General features: G+C 38.7%; 1 protein-coding gene across 3 annotated transcripts in view; it reads right to left on the minus strand.

Annotated features, from left to right (window-relative positions):
• Positions 1-451: 451 nt before the first annotated feature.
• The window catches only part of LOC135221623 (uncharacterized), a 65,333-nt gene continuing 46,487 nt past the window's right edge, over positions 452-19,297 (minus strand). For 2 of the 3 annotated variants that reach the window (XM_064259284.1, XM_064259285.1), the window contains exons 8-14: positions 18,078-18,234; positions 14,500-14,994; positions 13,476-13,660; positions 6,410-6,590; positions 2,737-3,045; positions 2,001-2,236; positions 452-1,307 (exon numbers count right to left, since the gene is read on the minus strand). In XM_064259284.1, the coding sequence (XP_064115354.1) occupies positions 1,260-1,307; positions 2,001-2,236; positions 2,737-3,045; positions 6,410-6,590; positions 13,476-13,660; positions 14,500-14,994; positions 18,078-18,234 (1,611 nt within the window). In that variant the 3' untranslated portion in view covers positions 452-1,259. The remainder of the gene's footprint in view (positions 1,308-2,000; positions 2,237-2,736; positions 3,046-6,409; positions 6,591-13,475; positions 13,661-14,499; positions 14,995-18,077; positions 18,235-19,297) is intronic. The other variant, XM_064259286.1, reaches the window with a different exon arrangement.

Consider the following 19,297-nt stretch of genomic DNA (forward strand, 5'->3'; position numbering starts at 1 on the left):
CCAGTAATTAGGCCTACTTAAGATGAGGGAAGAATTGGAAGATCTTACTATAAGGAAAACAGCTGCTGTTACGCAATTCTCAGTAAATTGAACTTACCTTCAATTCAGGATAATGATTAGACCTTTTCAGGGGGAAGTTCCCGAGTCCTTTTATTTTTTATGTGTCGATGGGCAATCTGCTCTCATCTGGGGCTCTCTCTCTCTCGCTCTCTCTCTCTCTCTCTCTCACCCGGTTGCTAAGCTTGGTTGTACACTACTGGCTGGAAGTAGGCTAGTCCACCTATCTTGGACCAGGTAGTAGTAGTGTTTTAATTAGTCTTACAATGGTTTTTACAGTGGCGCTATTTATTTGTTCATTTTTTTTAATGACTGGAGCAGACGTTTCTACTACTGCTTCCACTGGACTGCAAAAGGCAACAGCGACAATAAAACACAGACTAATACAGTAACAGTTCTTTATTATAAAATGATATAAATTATAAAAATACAATTATCAACCGCCACGCCCAGCCGCCAGGCTTATTATTATACCCACGAACGTTCGCCCCTCTAATAGAAACCCCTCTTCTCTTTTTTTAAACCTCTAATGAAACATAACTCGGACTAGAATCGGTTTCTTTGAAAATACTGAACAGTCACATATAATATATCTCTCTCACATTCCTAAACTAAGTCTCATAGATTTGATTACAAGGTGAATAATAAACGTAACACGTAAAATCTGTAACATTTTTGATATGATGTAATTTTGTTTCGTTTTTTCATTTTTCTTACAAAATTCTTCAGATTAAATCGATGGCATCTTTAATGATTCGTGAACTGAAGTAAAGTTTTAGTTAATGAGAGCTTCATCATTTTGAAATATCTACGATTTTTACCAGTAACTTTTTTTTCTCTTTTGCATTTTCTGTCAATTTTCGTTTACCAGAAATGTATATGTTCTGTATATATTTAATTAGATCATGGATAACACTGAATTATACGAGGAAGTGCCATCCAGAACTCTTTTGATATCCTTTTTGATATTTTTTGCTTAAGACTGAGACATTCCACAAACACAGTTCACTCAAAAATGCTGAATACAACAACTGCCTTCGTCTCCAGAAAAGATTTCTTGCAATTCTTCAGTTTTCCTTAAATTTTCTCTCTTTATTTCTGCTGTTTTGCTGCTTCTACGTCGTCATCTTGTATTTTTCTTCTTCTTCTTTTTCTTCTTCTTACTCAAAATTCTTGAGTTCATTTACGAATCGCTTCTATTATTATTTGACCTCGCTCGAAGTACTGTCTTCCAGGATCATACTCTCGACCTGTCAGAGAAAGTGATTAAGATTAGCTGTGATAATATTACATTTCTTAGAAACCACAAGCACACACATACATACATATTAATAAATATATTATACATATATATAAAATATATATAAAATGTTGGCGAGTGAAAAACTGGGGACTTGGAACAAGTACATTCGTAGTTTATTCTACATTTTCAATGAAGAATAAACTGAAAATTTTTTCAAAATTTTCAGTGTAGAATAATCTACGAAAGTGCTTGTTCCTAGTCATGGTTTTCACTCGCCTTCTTACGTTGATTTTATAATAGTTAGATATATATATATATATATATATATATATATATATATATATATATATATAGTGTAGAATAAGCGAACACCCAAGACACTACTCTTTCAAAGAAAATTCAATAATGTCATAAATATATATATACTATATATATATAGATAAAATATATATATATATATATATATATATATACATATATTATATATATATATATATATATATATATATATATATATATATAAAGTCAGAGATGCTAAACTTATGAAAATTTAGTAGAATTATCCAAGACAGCAGAGATGAACCCGACGCGAAGGGAGGTAGATATGTGATATAAAGAGTGAATAGAGGAAATATAAATAAATAAACCGATAAATAAACAGATAAAAAACAAGACAGAACGAAGAGGAGTCGATATTTACACTCACACATGGCTGAGTCGGAGTCATGGGGCTGGTCGGTGCCACCAGGGGGGTGATGGATGTCTCCAGCCAGGGGCTTTCGTGACACCCCCCGCCACCGCTGCTGAGGCCTCCCCCACCCCCTATGCCCACCACCACCCCTCCACCTCCTCCTCCTCCTCCTCCTGTTACTGTTGCTCCACCACCTCCACCTCCTCCTCCTCCTACTGGTGCTCTACCGCCGCTTAAGCAGTACACTGTGTGAGAGGTAAAGAAAGAGTTAATTTAAAGTTAAAGATGTGTTTCACTTTTATATGTATATATATATATATATATATATATATATATATATATATATATATACACACACACTACATATATGTATGTAGTCTGCATATACATACATTCATACCCATGTATTTATAATATATATATTGTATACTATACATATTATATATACATAAAAAAAGAAAAAAAAAAAAAAAAAAAAAAAAAATATATATATATATATATATATATATATATATATATATATATATATATATATATATATATATACATATATATATATCATACACACGAATAAATGCAAAAGAGTTAGGAATTACAGTATGAATCAATGACACATTCATTATCCGACAGTTTGAACAGTAACTTTGGTTTGAATCTGGATTTAAAAACAAGTAAAATCACGGCAAACGCCTCTTGGCATAAATATCTCATTAACCTAACCTAACCTAACCCGCCACCAGCTAACCTGAAGAAGGCCTGGAAGCTTCCAGCTGCGAGTGGGAACTGCCGCGACTGAGTGACCTCGCGGGCGAGGACAGAGCCGAAGGGAAAGACGCGGGACTGCTTCCCTGGGCTTCGTCCTCCCTCCTCCTCCTCCGCGCCGCCCTCTGGCGGAACCAGATGAAGATAATCACCCCCGAGAGGATGACCACCATCCCGCAGGCTCCAGCCACCACCCCGCCCACCACCCCGCCTATGGTGCCGTCCAGGTCGTCCCAGAAACCGTCGTAGTCACCCGGGAAGTCGTCGAGTTCCGGGTCGGTGAGTGACGGGTCTTCTCAAGGAGGGAGAGAGAGATAGAGAGAGGGTGTGCATTGATACCCTAATACTGTTCCATGGGCGGCCACAGCATATTTTTTCAAGAGGGTGCAAATTTTATATATACCGGGTGTTTCGAAATTAAAGACCCCCCCTCCACAGAACAAATGGAAAGTTATGAAGTTTTCTGCTATAGCCTATCTCCAAGTACAATATCTTAAGTTTCTATTTAGCTATTTTTCATTTTACATTTCTTGTATTTACAGACTGAGTGACAGAGTTAGATAAAGCCATGGCTAACAACTTGGAGGAAATCAGATGGATTGACCGAATCTGGGCCATAACCTTCATAGAGGCCAGGGATGCTGGTGCATCCTTCATTTCACGTTCCTGGATAGTTAAATACATTAACAGAGATGAATCCTTTGTTAAAGAAACTGGAACAAAAAGCCATATGACTGTCATCACAAAAAAAGTCGGAATATGGGAAGGAAGGCCTGAAGTCCTGTCTCAGGAGTCTAAAGGCATCATAGCTGAGCCAGTGGGTAGACCAAAATAATCTTTACATAAATTGGCACTTGAACTAGAAACAAAAATGGGAAAGAAGAGAAGTTATAGTGCTGTATATCGTGAGTGGAAAAAATCTGGTATCAAGCCATTTCATGTTATCAGCAAGCCCAACATCACTCAAAAACAGAGAGAAGACCTAGTATGGTTTTGTGGTTCATTTCTTAAAGATTGGGATGAAGCTGACTTTCTCCATGTTGCTCCATCAGATGAATTCTTCATTTACACAGTCAGGAAGCCAAATCATCATTTGGGCTGCAAAGTTGGATGGTATCAACAATGACGTGCACTATCGCAAAGTTGTAAAATTTCCTGAATGTTTGGGAATTTTTCTCTGTTTCACAGCCAAACGGTTAATGTGGATCATCAAAGAAAAAGGACAGTCATGGAATGGCGAATACTTCAGAGAAACTGTGCTTACTGGTAGAGTATTTCCTTTCCTCAAAGATCCTGAAAATGTGTTATCTGTTGTAGAAGTCACATTTTTGCATGATAAGGCACCATGTTTCAAGCTTCTTCAGACACAGGAGCTGCATCGAAACAGTGGTATCGATTTCTTCTCGCTAAGTGAATTTCCAGGTAGCTCCCCTGACCTTAATGTGTGTGAAAACATAGGTAGTATCTTAAAGGATCATGTTGAAGTGCGCACAGTGAACTATAATGGTATACCAAGCCTCGACGACCTGCGAAGAGAGGTGACCAAAGTGCTCAGGGAAATGGAGTTTGAGCCTCAGCTTTTTTGCAATTTGCTGAAATCATACCCCTCAAGAATGCAGGCTGTGGTACAGGCAGTTCAAGACCACACAAAATATTAAATACTAAAAGAAACTTAAATAAATACCTGTTCTGAATTACTTTTGTTTTTGTCCATATCAATTTTAGCTTATGCTGTAGAGAGGGGGGCCTCTAATTTCGAAACACCCTGTATATGTATATATATATATATATATATATATATATATATATATATTATATATATATATATATATATATATATATATATATATGCAGTAGAACTGTGATGCCAATAATTTAAGTGAAGTAAGATGCGATAAAGAAAAAAATACAATGTTGCGTTGACTTTTTTTCATTAGTTCCATATACTGTTCAGCTGAATTCAAATATTTCTGGAAAGAACAACGCATTTACATGCTGTATACAAATACATAATGATACCTTTAATTTACTTAAACTGATAAAATATATTGTAAAATGGAACGAAAACAAAGGGATGTAGTTAAATGTAATAAATGTAATACACACACACACATACACACACACACACACACACACACACACACACACACATATATATATATATATATATATATATATATATATATATATATATATATATATATATATATATAATTTTTCCAGGATTTCAGGGGAGGGGCAAGTGCCCCCTCTTGCCCCTATGTGCGGGCGCCCATGTACTGTTCTTCTTACTTTTTAATACAGTTTATCTAATTATTCCTTTTTCTCTCTCTTTTTAATAAATGGAAACATTTTCCTGTATTTCACTTTACTTCCTCTTACTTCTTCCTAATGAACACCTTAATATTCTTTGGAAGCTTGAACGTCAAGTTCCATAGGAATAGATTTCATCTACTGAATAATAGTAATCACCATGGCTCTGACCTAACAAAGGTATTGGTGGTCATTTTTAGCAATTACAGACTAAACATTTTCAGTTAAGTTGATTTAAACGGTTACAGAAATTACCAAAACAATTTCTTACATCTGGGTACAATGAAAGTGTTGTCGCAGTAAACAGGAAATAAGTATATGAAAGAGTTATGTTTTTTCAGTATAGGTCACCTATTTATGTATTTTTTTTTTTTTTTAAATTCCTTTAAAAGCTTCCTGCAACAGTAAGTAGATAATTGGGGAGGATTCTATAGCAACAAATGTAATTAATTATTCGAGTGTTCTGCGAAGCGTAATACTTAAACCATGAAAAGTTTGTTCAGGAACAGATAATAACGTCAGGTCGCTATTTTTATTCAAAATGTCAAGAGATTTCAATAAATTATTCTTTCCTAATAATATCGTGCTGTTACCTGAAACTGGTTCTGTCTAAGGACGGATAAAACGACTCATTCGGATTTTATCTCTCTTAAGATGTCACTAAAAAGTCTCTCTCTCTCTCTCTCTCTCTCTCTCTCTCTCTCTCTCACAACCATACACACACACACACACACACACACACACACAAGCGTTCTAAACATTCTGTATTCTCTCTCTTTCTCTCTCTTACACATCTAAACATACACACAAGTGTTCTAAAAACATTTCTCTCTCTCACTCTCTCTCTCTCGTACACACCCATACGAACCCACAAGTGTTATGAAAACATTTTTCTCTCTCTCTCTTACACATCTACCCACACAAACACGTGTTCTAAAAACACTGCTCTCTCTCTCTCTCTCTCTCTCTCTCTCTCTCTTACACACAAAGTAGTGTTCTAATAACATTGTTTTCTCTCTCTCTCGCCTACACACTTAAACACAAAGATGCATGTTTTAAAAACATTATTCTCTCTCTCTCTCTCTCTCTCTCTCTCTCTCTCTCTCTCTCTCTCTCTCTCTCTCTTACACACCCAAACACACACACAAGTGTTCTAAAAACACTTCTCTCTATCTTACACACCAATACACACACAAGTGTTCTAAACACATTGCTCTCTCTCTCTCTCCCTCTCTCTCTCTCTCTCTATCTCTCTCTCTCTCTCTTACACACTCACTCACTCACTACTCATGCAGCTGGTATCCCATCTCACATCCCTGATGAAACCACTTCCCTATACTCACCCGTCAAGTGAACAGATATCTTGGGAACTGTCTGGGCGTACATGTAGATGGGTTTAGAGCGGGCGTGAGGGGAGACGGCGTACAGCACGAGCTTGAGGGAGGCGCCCGCCGGCAGACCGCCCACGTCGAATTCAGGGCGGTCTCCACTCACGTTTGCCAAGAGCGTTCCACCCAGCCACACCTGATGATGTGATGGAAGTTGCAGTTGATATTTTTTTAAAAAATATTTTCATTCTTAATTCGAAACCAGAGTATATTGTTTACATAAGACTGGACGATTTGTGAAGGAGGGAATATAATTGTTTTGGGATTTGATATTTTTAATCTAAATCAAATGTTGATTTTGATTTATGTTCCATGAATATTATACAATAAAAACAGAGCTGTAATGGCTATCAGTTTATTATGTATTAGACTGAACGGTTAGTGAAGGAGTGAATATAATTGTTTTAAAATTTGATATTTTTAATCTAAATAAACTGTTGAGTTTGATTTATGTTCTATGAATATTATACAATAAAATCAGAACTTTACTGGCTGTCAGTTTATTATGTATAGGACTGGACGATTAGTGATGGAGTGAATATAATTATTTTAAGATATGACATTTTTAATCTAAATCAAATGTTGATTTTGATTTATGTTCTATGGATATTATACAATAGAAACAGAACTGTAATGGCTATCAGTTTATTATGCATAAGAATGGACGATTAGTGTAGGAGCGACTTGAATTCATTAGAGATCTTACAATTACTCAAAATTATATACAGACTTAGATTTATGTTCTATAAATGTTATAGAAAATAAATGCAAATATCCTAGATTTGTTTGAGCAATTGAAAGGGATGCGGCAAAGTTTTATATTTTATCAAATGTCTAAAGTCTAAATTACAAAAAGTTATCTTACAGTTTATATCAAATAGAAGATATAAAACTTGCAAGACTCGTAATGAAAAAAAAGGCTTAAAAGCTTTGTATAAAACTATATATTTAGCTTGACATTGAAGCCTGCAGAATGTAAAAAAAAAAAAAAAGGAAAAGTATAAAGCACAAGATAATAATAAATATAATCACGTTGGTTTTTTCGATCCAAAACTCAAGAAAGAAGAGGTTAACAAAAATTTGGATAAAGGAGAAAAATAATCAAATGATTAAAAAAAGGTTAAACCCACTATATTTATCATCGTTATTCAAAATACCTTAGATACTTTGAGATCAAGAAAACTATTTGAAATAAGTAATGATAAAAACCAATTCTTTCACTATCATTATCATCAATTGTTACCCTCCCCCCAACAAAAACCAACAAAATAATAATAATAATTACTTTGATAACTATGTGGAATAAGTAATGATAAAAATTAATTACATCCATATTTCACTATTATTATCAGCATTAGTGACCCTATCCCCCCCAAACCGACAAAATAATAATAATAATAATAATAATATGTTTTGTTAAAAGTGACTGCTGCTTCAGCACTATTAATCTTGTAAAGAGTCTTCTCCATCTTTCTGATGACGGCTTTCTCTTTGTTGCTTAGACTGGCGAGCAACGCACCAAAGGGCATGGTAAAATTCGGTTGAGTCATTTGATTTATTATTGCTTATACAATTCTCTCTGTCTGTCTGTCTGTCTGTCTGTCTGTCTCTCTCTCTCTCTCTGTCTCTCTCTCTCTCTCTCTCTCTCTCTCTCCAACGCGACGTTTCCTCCTAATCCACAGGACATTATCAAGCGATAACTGCTGAGGGACTGAATTCCAGTGGTTGTTGTTGTTTTTGATTAAGCTGACTTTGTGTCAGCACGGGCTCTTGCTCACAGAGCAGCCCGTAATTCAGGATGGTGAGAAAGTGGTAATGGTAGGATATGGTCCTTTATTTGGTGATAATGCATGAGTTGATGAGTGTGATGTTGGAAAGAAACATTTGATTAGTAAGATTGTCCAACCTTTTTAAACCCTAAGGTGCCCTTCAGTGGTAGGAAAAGTGCAATAGTAGTGAGTGTTGGTAAGTCAGAGAGGCCAACAGATGGGAAGAAGGAAGGGTATGAGTCTGAGAAAAAGATTGCTAATTAGTTAGCTTGTGAGGTCCGTAAACATTTCCTTATTCCATTCCTATTTCGAGTGGGAGGTAGTGTGTGTTGGATGCGTGAGGCTGAAAGGATTGCTGTGCATGAGGTGAGGGAGTGATGAAAGATGCCAGAGTCGGGGCTTCGCTTCTGGATGTTGGGTGATGAAGGTTAATGTTGGCGAGTCTTTGCGCCAATCATGCACTGGGTGGATGGTTTGTTGTTCTGTGTTTTATGGTTTGTATGTGAGTGGATAGAGGTGTTGGGAGGTGTGAGGAGTTTTGACTGATGACACCGAGTTTTGCTATTCAGGACAGTGTCTTGCACCTACCTTGGTGGTGGGTAGGAGCATAGGAAGCCTGGAAGCTGTTGGGTGTTGTTTAGGATATGTCTTGTTATTTGAGTGACTGATTGTTCGTTTCCTTCATGACTTTGTCTTAGTTGATGTGTTTCTGGGCAGTGTAATATATAGTGTTCCAGTGGTTCTTCTGTATTTGTTTTGCAGTATTTACATGGTTTAGGGTTGCTTTCTATTCTTTGCCATGTGCATTGGTATTCGAACCTTAGCCGATATGTTAATACCGCTAGTGCTCGTGCCATATTCTTCGGTATGCTGTGTGGTTGGAGTTGTGTGGGGTGTCTACATACCATTTTGCAATCTTGGAGCCTCCAAAGATGGCTCTCCTGATTCTGCTTTCCTCTTGTGTTTGGCAGTATGCTGCCGCTAAGCTTTTTAGTTGGGTTAGTGAGTGGTTGATTTTGATGTTGACATTGTTAATGTGTAGCCCGCTTTTTGCCAGGGAATCTGCTTACTCCTTTCCTTGTATTCCTACATGGCTCGGGATCCAGTTGAGAGTTATTTGTCTGTTTCTGCTTTGGTGGAGTTTTGCCAGTGCCCATATGCTCGTTAGGAGTTTGATGTTTTCTTTCGCTTTGCCTTTTGTGATGGCTTGTATTGCTCCTTTCGAGTCAGTGTGTATTGTAGTGTTACCCAGTCTGTGTTGGGAGTCTTCCAGTGCTTTGGTGATGGCTATCAGCTCTGTCTGTAGTGCGGAGGAATTGTCAGAGAGCCTCCAGCTCCCTTTGAGTGTTGTTGAGTAGACTCCTGCTGCTGACGCTGGGACGCTGAGGTCTACTACTGATCCATCTGTAAAGTATATGTTTGTGGCAGTTGTCAACTGTATTGCTTCTTGTGCTGCTTGCTTTAGCTGTTGGGTGGTGCATGCTTCCTTGCTTGCTGGAAGAATTGTGTAGTTTGTGTTAAAAGGTTCTGGTTCCAAGGGTGCTGATTCTGTGTATTCACTGAAGGGGGTGTCTTCCCTGATGGCTGCAGCATGATTTTGCATGCCTACTCTTCTCAGTGTATCTAGAAGGTTGCCAGCATCTGTTTTGGGAGGGTCTAGCTCTTCATGGAGATTAATGCATTTCCTGATCTCCTTCTTGAGTGGACAGTCTCTGTCATTTTTTAAGGTTTTTAGCAGGATGGATGTGTTTCTCTGATCTATCCTATAAGTCAGAGATTGTAGTTTTGTTTCATGTCTCAGGATGCATAGGTTGGTCGACATTGGTAGCTTTGGTGTAAACTGTAGTTGCCAACTTCTGATTCGTCTTTGTGACAAGGATGTCGAGGAAGGGGAGCCAATCGTTGCTGCCGTACTCGACGGTGAAGTTGAGTCACCTTCCCAGGAACCATTGAAAACCCGACCTGCCAGAGAGAGGTGCTCTGACCGTAATCAAGAGCCCGCAACATCACGATATAAGAAGATGGACTCGCCACTGGAAATCAGTCCCTCAGCAGTTATCGCTTGATAATGTACTGTGGGTTAGGAGGAACCATCGCGTTGGAGAGAGAGAGAGAGAGAGAGAGAGAGAGAGAGAGAGAGAGAGAGAGAGAGAGAGAGAATTGTATAAGCAATAATAAATCAAATAACTCAACCGAATTTTACCATGCCCTTTGGTGTGTTGCTCGCCAGTCTAAGCAACAACGAGAAAGCCATCACCAGAAAGATAGAGAAGACTCTTTGCAAGATTAATAGTGCTGAAGCAGAAGTCATTTTTAACAAAACATGCCTACGAGAGGGTCTCCTTCTGAAATAATAATAATAATAATAATAATAATAATAATAATAATAATAATAATAATAATAATAATAATAATAATAATAATATTAATAATAATAATAATAATAATAATATTAATAATAATAATAATAATAATAATATAATAATAATAAAATAATAATAATAATAAAATAATAATAATAATAATAATAAAAAAGAAGCAAATCATGGTGATGAGATCAGACTTGAGTAAACTGAAAGAGATGGCTGAAAAAATGCTAAGAAGCAAGAAAACAAGGGAGGAACTCAACGAGAAATACAAAGTACACGAGAGGGGACTAAACAACACAATAGAAGATGTAAAACAGAGGCTTAAGGCCAAAGCACGTAAGATCCAACGATACATGAACAGGAATAAGGGATACCAACAGAACAAACTATTCGGAACCAACCAGAAAAGACTATACAACCAACTAAGAGGGGAAGACAACCACCAAGAAATTCCTGAAGCCGAACCAAGTAAGAGACTCTGGGAAAACATATGGAGCAATCCGGTATCACACAACAAACATGCAACATGGCTCCAGGAAGTCAAGGAAGAAGAAACAGGGAGAATAAAACAAAGATTCTCTGGCATCACGAGAGACACAGTCAGACACCAACTAAAGAAAATGCCCAACTGGAAAGCCCCAGGTCCTGGTGAAGTCCATGGATACTGGCTCAAAAACTTCAAGGCCCTGCACCCAAGAAAAGCAGAACAACTCCAGCATTGTATCACGAATCACCATGCGCCCAAATGGATGACCACAGGAAGAACATCCTTAGTCCAGAAAGACAAGAGTAAGGGATATAAAGCCAGCAACTACAGGCCTATCACCTGCCTACCAATAATGTGGAAGTTACTAACAGGTATCATCAGTGAAAGGCTATACAACTACCTAGAGGAGACAAACACCATCCCCTACCAACAGAAAGGCTGCAGAAGGAAGTGTAGGGGCACAAAAGACCAGCTCCTGATAGACAAAATGGTAATGAAGAACAGTAGGAGAAGGAAAACCAACCTAAGCATGGCATGGATAGACTATAAGAAAGCCTTCGACATGATACCACACACATGGCTAATAGAATGCCTGAAAATATTTGGGGCAGAGGAAAACACCATCAGCTTCCTCAAAAATACAATGCGCAACTGGAATACAATACTTGCAAGCTCTGGAATAAGACTTGCAGAGGTTAGTATCAGGAGAGGGATCTTCCAGGGCGACTCACTGTCCCCACTACTCTTCGTAGTAGCCATGATTCCCATGACAAAAGTACTGCAGAAGATGGATGCTGGGTACCAACTCAAGAAAAGAGTCAACAGAATCAACCATCTGATGTTCATGGACGACATCAAGCTGAATGGTAAGAGCATCAAGGAAATAGATACCCTAATCCAGACTGTAAGGATTGTATCTGGGGACATCAGGATGGAGTTTGGAATAGAAAAATGTGCCTTAGTCAACATACAAAAGAGCAAAGAAACAAGGACTGAAAGGATAAAGCTGCCAGATGGGAGCAACATCAAACACATAGATGAGACGGGATACAAATACCTGGGAATAATGGATGGAGGGGATATAAAACACTAAGAGATGAAGGACACGATCAGGAAAGAATATATGCAGAGACTCAAGGCGATGCTCAAGTCAAAACTCAACGCCGGAAATATGATAAAAGTCATGAACACATGGGCAGTGCCAGTAGTCAGATACAGCGTAGGAATAGTCGAATGGACGAAGGCAGAACTCTGCAACATAGACCAGAAAACCAGGAAACATATGACAATACACAAAGCACTACACCCAAGAGTAAATACGGACAGACTATACATAACACGAAAGGAAGGAGGGAGAGGACTACTAAGTATAGAGGACTGCGTCAACATCGAGAACAGAGCATTGGGGCAATATCTGAAAACCAGTGAAGACGAGTGGCTCAAGAGTGTATGGGAAGAAGGACTGATAAAAGTAGACGAAGACCCAGAAATATACAGAGACATGAGCATAACAAACAGAACAGAGGAATGGCACAACAAACTAATGCACGGACAATACATGAGGCAGACTGAAGAACTGGCCAGCGATGACACATGGCAATGGTTACAGAGGGGAGAGCTCAAGAAGGAAACTGAAGGAATGATAACAGTGGCACAAGATCAGGCCCTAAGAACCAGATATATCCAAAGAACGATAGACGGAAATAACATCTCTCCCATATGTAGGAAGTGCAATACGAAAAATGAGACCATAAACCACATAGCAAGCGAATGTCCGGCACTTGCACAGAACCAGTACAAAAAGAGGCATGATTCAGTGGCAAAAGCCCTCCACTGGAGCCTGTGCAAGAAACATCAGCTACCTTGCAGTAATAAGTGGTACGAGCACTAACCTAAAGGAGTGATAGAAAACGATCAGGCAAAGATCCTCTGGGACCATGGTATCAGAACAGATAGGGTGATACGTGCAAATAGACCAGACGTGACGTAGATTGACAAAGTCAACAAGAAAGTATCAGTCATTGATGTTGCAATACCATGGGACATCAAAGTTGAAGAGAAAGAGAAGGAAAAAATGGATAAGTATCAAGACCTGAAAATAGAAATAAGAAGGATATGGGATATGCCAGTGGAAATTGTACCCATAATCATAGGAACACTAGACACGACCCCAAGATCCCTGAAAAGGAATCTAGAAAAACTAGTGGCCGAAGTAGCTCCAGGACTAATGCAGAAGTGTGATCCTAGAAACGGCGCACAGTAAGAAGAGTGATGGACTCCTAAGGAGGCAGGATGCAACCCGGAACCCCACACTATAAATACCACCCTGTCGAATTGGAGGACTGTGATAAACCAAAAAAAAAAAAAAAAAAATAATAATAATAAAAGTAACCAACCTGCATATTAGCCGTCGTCCTGACCTCAGATGACCTGACGAAGCTTAGCCCAGGGGAGTAGTTGACTAAAGGCACCACATTCGAATCGGTGGTATCCCTGGCGGGCGCCGGATCATCGCACCTGACCTCGATTCTGTTGGTCTCGACTGCCGTGACGTTGCACGATTTTAGAGGTTCCGGCGGTTCTGACCAGGGTAGAAGATAAGAGGTCATCAGGATGTTGGGTCATCGCTGTACATAATCGTCCTCCTGTCATTTGTAAAAATCTCTTTTAATAGTTTGAGTTGCTACTAAAATAGTGAAGAAATTCACAGCGGTTGAAGTGGAAATGGCGAAGAAATCCCCAGTGTCACTGATAATGAAGGAAATGATGGCATCATGATATTTATGATAGTGAAGAAAAAGCTACTTCATTAGCCGTTGGATGAATGTGCCTAATTATGTATGAATTCCACTAAAGACTGGTTGTGTGGGTGATAGTCCTAAGCGTTAGATATAGTGTACTCTATTTACACTATTGTTTTGTATTTACGAACTAATATGTCACTACCAGGCTTGCTGGGAGACCATTGTATGAATTGCCACATTTTCTCTTATGTGTGTCTGTGTGTGTGTGTGTGTGACCATGTGGGTATGCATGTAATGTACCAAGTTTTAACATGGATCACCATTTCACAAGTTCAATAACTTTATATCACGCGCCTAAGCCCTTTCGAAAATTGTTACAGCTTTTAGATGTAGTCATTAAATACATTCTACAGCAAACTTCAAGTCCAGCGTGTATTTTAAACTTCCATGTCATACGGCAATGGAGTAGGTGAAGACTAAGTTATATCAGATAAATTGTTATAGCTTTTTCAAGCCTAAATTGTTCTACTTGCAGATGCGTGAAAATGACCCCAAGTTTTATTCTGATCTAAGTATTTTTTAATTAGATGAATACAAAACGTTTCGTCTTTATAAAGTATAAAAAATTGTGAATGAGAATTTTAATAATATACCAAGCGCATCTCTCTCTACATACCAACAGTCGCCAGGGTATAGGCGCAGGGTATTCTAGTCCGCCCGAGCCTGTTGCGGGCATAGCAGAAGAGTTGCACGGGCGCCGTCGGGGTCAAGGTCAGAATCGACCGCGTCGAATCGGAAGGATCGACCCGATGCTGCAGAATCGACCCCTCCGGAGCCTCCTCGGAGGAGCCACCGCCATCCTTCGCGGGGGGGAACAACCTTCCCGCGAACCCCGGGGAAGGCGTTAACAACCACGGCCCCCCGTCGGAGGAGTGACCCGGCGTCAGGTCGATCAGACCGGGATGGTGAGGCGGGGGACCGTCGCCTGTGATGATGCCCCCCCTGACGTCGAGGACGCCGTTGTCCTGCCCGTGCTCCGGGGGCACGTCGACCATGGTCCAGGTGAAGGTCAGGTTTTTGGGGAGGGCGTCCATTTCGCAGGTGAGGTTGATGGATGTGTTGGCGGCCACCACCAAGTTCTTCTCCTTGGGCTCTTTGCACTGGGGAATGTCTGAAAGGATTATCTGCTTACATCTTCTTTTAAATCAACATTCATGAACTAAACAACAATTCCTGTCATAACAACGTATTTCAACTGCATACAGAATTGAGGCCAGAGCCCATGCACTGGGACCTATGAGGTCTTTCAGCACTGAATTAGAAATTGAAAGGAAAAGGTTTGAATCAATTGTTAGAAGAAGGTTAAGAGAAGTAAGATGGAGGAACTTAACAACAATTCCTGTCATAACAACAAAGTTATATATATATATATATATTATATATATATATAATATATATATATATATATATATAATAATAATAATAATAAAAAGAGCTAATAAAAACGCCAAAATATACAAAGAAAGTACTATATTTCAGAGACTCCTTTTATTAGATGTAATTCTGTTGTAACAACATTTTTTCCAGTCATGCATTTGTGTATATTTGTATAAATGTACACGTGAGCGTGTGTGATCGAGTCCGTAGTACTTATGGTTGCTATTTCTAATGGTCAATCTTACAAGGGTTAATATTCAGCCTACCTATGTATGGAACATCACCTCTGTATGCTTTAAATGGCAACAATTCAAAATAATGTAGAAAAGAACATAATTACTCCCATATGTAACGAAAGAAGCAGTAACCTACACATACCAACTCAAAAACCAAGCCCAGAAGAAAACGAATAAATACATAAAAAGAAATGAAAACGGCCCTTTCAAAATTCTTTGTTTCTGGCAACACTGAAAACGTTTCAGCCAATTCCCTCAACTTCATTGGCTTCGAATAAACCCCCCGAGAGAGAGAGTCAGTGTTACCACAAAAGTTTCTCCAGCGCGCTCGGATTCCAACCATCGTATTCATTGCACGGCCGGACGCACGCTGAATCAAAGGCGGTCGGTCATGGCAACAGTTCTCTCTCTCTCTCTCTCTCTGCCTCTCGATCACCACAAACTTTAAATGGAATTGGTAACAATGGTAACTATTCTCCCTCAGTTCTGCCTTCATTCCTTTAACGTGTTTGTGAGAACTACACGTATACGAGCTCTGTTCCGCTCTGGCGTCAGAGTTGAACCTAGAGGAATATACTAAGTGCAATTTGGTTTTTCATAGATCTCCTAACAGATTTTTTTTTATATATAAATGTTCAAGTACAAAGTACCTCTTCGTGTAATCTATACTGTCATCTGCTTGGTTATGACCTCAACGCGCTCGAGTGAAACGCGGAAACGAGTGAAAAATCATAAATGGTTTCTATAGAGTGTTTGTCTAAAATGGAGCAAGGAAGAGCCAGAAAAAATAAGGACCCTACTCTGCAGTAGTGACTGATTATCATACAATCAATGATTGATGAATGGACAAATACAACAGCATTTACAAAATGAATGAAGAAAGCTAAATACCAGTCTAGAAATATACGAAATACAATATTCTGCACAGTATGTGCCTCTGATACTCGCTAGATATTTTTTATGACAATTTGAACCAAAGATGTACATAATACGCCCACTCGTTTTCTTAAGACTGAGTCTTACAACCCGTGTCCTTATTCGACCTAAAAATCTGTACTAAATCTCCACATTAGAAAATATTTACGTGAAAGATAAGAAAAAGTTTCTTTGGAAGTAACACCAAACGGACACCGGAATTTTCAAAGAGATACACAAACATCGTTAAATAAGGGACACATTTTGGACTGGGCATAAATTTCCGGGGACGGGTCCGAAGAATAAGCGGAACTCGACAAAGTTCATTGCAAAAGTTTGCTATAAAAGCGGATTTCTTTTTTTAAGAGCAATTGGGGAGGATTGTGAAATATCGCTGTCTTAAAGTTGTAAGATTATCTTTATACCCTAGAAGTTATAGTTTTCTCTCTCTCTCTCTCTCTCTCTCTCTCTCTCTCTCTCTCATTTTCCTTGTTCTCTATACATCGCATATGCTAATATATAGCTTTTCTATGTTAATTGGTAAACTCATAGGAGCAGGTAGGGTACAGAAATTGTTTATATTCTTAGGTACAAGACACACACACACACACACACACACCACCGGAAAACTAGACTTTTCCCCCGTAGAGGAGCAGTGCCATCAGTGCACCTCACGGGGTGCACTGTAGGCATTTACTCAAGGTTCTTCGCAGCTTCACTTCGCCCCCTAGCTGCAATAGCTTTCATTCCTTTAACTGTACCTCCATGCATATTGTATTTCTTCCATCTTGCAAACCACTAAATTTTTGGGACTTTTTCACCCCATTTTGATAACTAATTATGAAAATCGCATAAAAAAGGAAAAAAAAAAAAGTAACTAAAAACCTTATTTGATTTCATTGTGCAATTGCTTTGAGTTTTGCCTCCTGTTACACCATCTAGACGTTTCTGCTTTCAGTTTCCTTTCCAGTGCTTTGAGGTTTTCCTCCTGTTACACCTTCCAGACCTTTCTGCTTTCAGTTTCCTTTCCAGCACTGTGAGGTGTTCCTCCTGTTACACCTTCCAGACCTTTCTACTCTCAGTTTCCTTTCGCCCTTTGAGGTCTTCCTCCTGTTACACCTTCCAGACCTTTCTGCTCTGTTTCCTTTCCAGCGCTTTGAGGTCTTCCTCCTGTTACACCTTCCAGACCTTTCTGCTCTGTTTCCTTTCCAGCGCTTTGAGGTCTTCCTCCTGTTACACCTTCCAGACCTTTCTGCTCTGTTTCCTTTCCAGCGCTTTGATTTTCTCCTCCTGTCACACATTTCTAACCTTTTACCCTTAATTTCTCTTCCAGCGCTGAATGACCTCATATAGGTCCCAGCGCTTGACCTTTGACCTAAACTCTATATTCCATTCTATTCCACTAGATTAGTGTATTAGTTCATCGAACGAGCAACAGACACACGCAAATGCTTTGGAAATGATTCTATTTGGGAATGATTCTAGATTAGTTCACTAAGCGAGCGACAGATACAGACCAATGCTTTGGAAATTATTCTATTTGGAAAAAACTCTAGATTAGTTCACCAAGCGAGCGACAGACATACGAGAATGCTAGGAATTGAAACGATTTGATACTTGACTCTGAAAAATAGAGAAAAGACGAGAAGCAGATGAAATAACTCACGGGCTATTCGGAGAAGGACAGCGTTGGAGTGCCCATCTCCCTCGCTGTTTGAGGCCAGGCAGGTGTAAAGGCCCCCGTCGCTTCGAGTGACGGGCGTGATGACCAAGGACGCGTTGTCTCTCCTCCAGCGCCTTCCGCCCACGCCCACGACCCTTCCCTGTGGGTTGCGTTAAGAGAGAGAACTTAGGTTTTTGGTCCCGTGCTTATAAACGAATGAAAATCATTACAATAATAATACTTTATTAAAAGTAATGGCTACTTCAGCAGCGTTACGCCTGGCTTGTAAAGATTCTTCTCTATATTTTTCGAATAGCGGCTTTTTCGATACTACTTAAACAGGCTAGTAGTACCGAAAAAAGCCGCTATTCGAAAAATAAAGACAAGAATGTCTATAAGCGTAACGCTGCTGAAGTATCCATTACTTTTAATAAAGTATGCTTGAGAGAGGGCCTGCTTCCTAAATAATAATAATAATAATAATAATAATAATAATAATAATAATAATAATAATAATAATAATAATAATAATAATAATAATAATAATAATAGCATGGAATTAAACCCAAAAAGACTTTGATAAAAAAAGAACATACTAAAGGAAGCAAATAAATAAACAAATAAATAAATAAATAAATATCCAAAAATAAAAAACAGAGTAAAGGAAAAAAAGATAAACAAGAACAAACACAAAGTCGCGTACTTATAAACGGATAACAATAATAATAATAATAATAATAATAATAATAATAATAATAATAATAATAATAATAATAATAATAATAATAATAATAATAATAATAATAATAATAATAATATTGTTAAAAAGAATGGCAGAATTAAGCGAGTTGATTTATATATTGTTTTTTCTATTTTCCTTACAATTCGCTTCTCAGGCTCAGCGATGTTTCTGAGTAACTGACCAATATTCATATTGGGAATTTTCAAAAATCATAAATGCTGAAGGTAATCGTTTATTGGAACAGGATATCAGGTCCAGGTCAAGCAGGGGTCGTCGTCAGTGCTGGTATTATTCCGTAGGCGTAGTTCAGTTCGGGGCCAGGTTTTTCCGTCATTCCCCGGTTTAAGGGCTGGTATTGGTGCTGGTATAGCCGGCTATACCAGCACCAATACCAGCCCTTAAACCAAAGATGACCCCGGCCCGAACTGAACTACGCCTACGGAATAATACCAGCACTGACGACGACCCCTGCTTGACCTGG

This window comes from Macrobrachium nipponense, chromosome 3, assembly GCF_015104395.2.
Source record: "Macrobrachium nipponense isolate FS-2020 chromosome 3, ASM1510439v2, whole genome shotgun sequence".
NCBI classification, from domain to species: Eukaryota; Metazoa; Arthropoda; class Malacostraca; order Decapoda; family Palaemonidae; genus Macrobrachium; species Macrobrachium nipponense.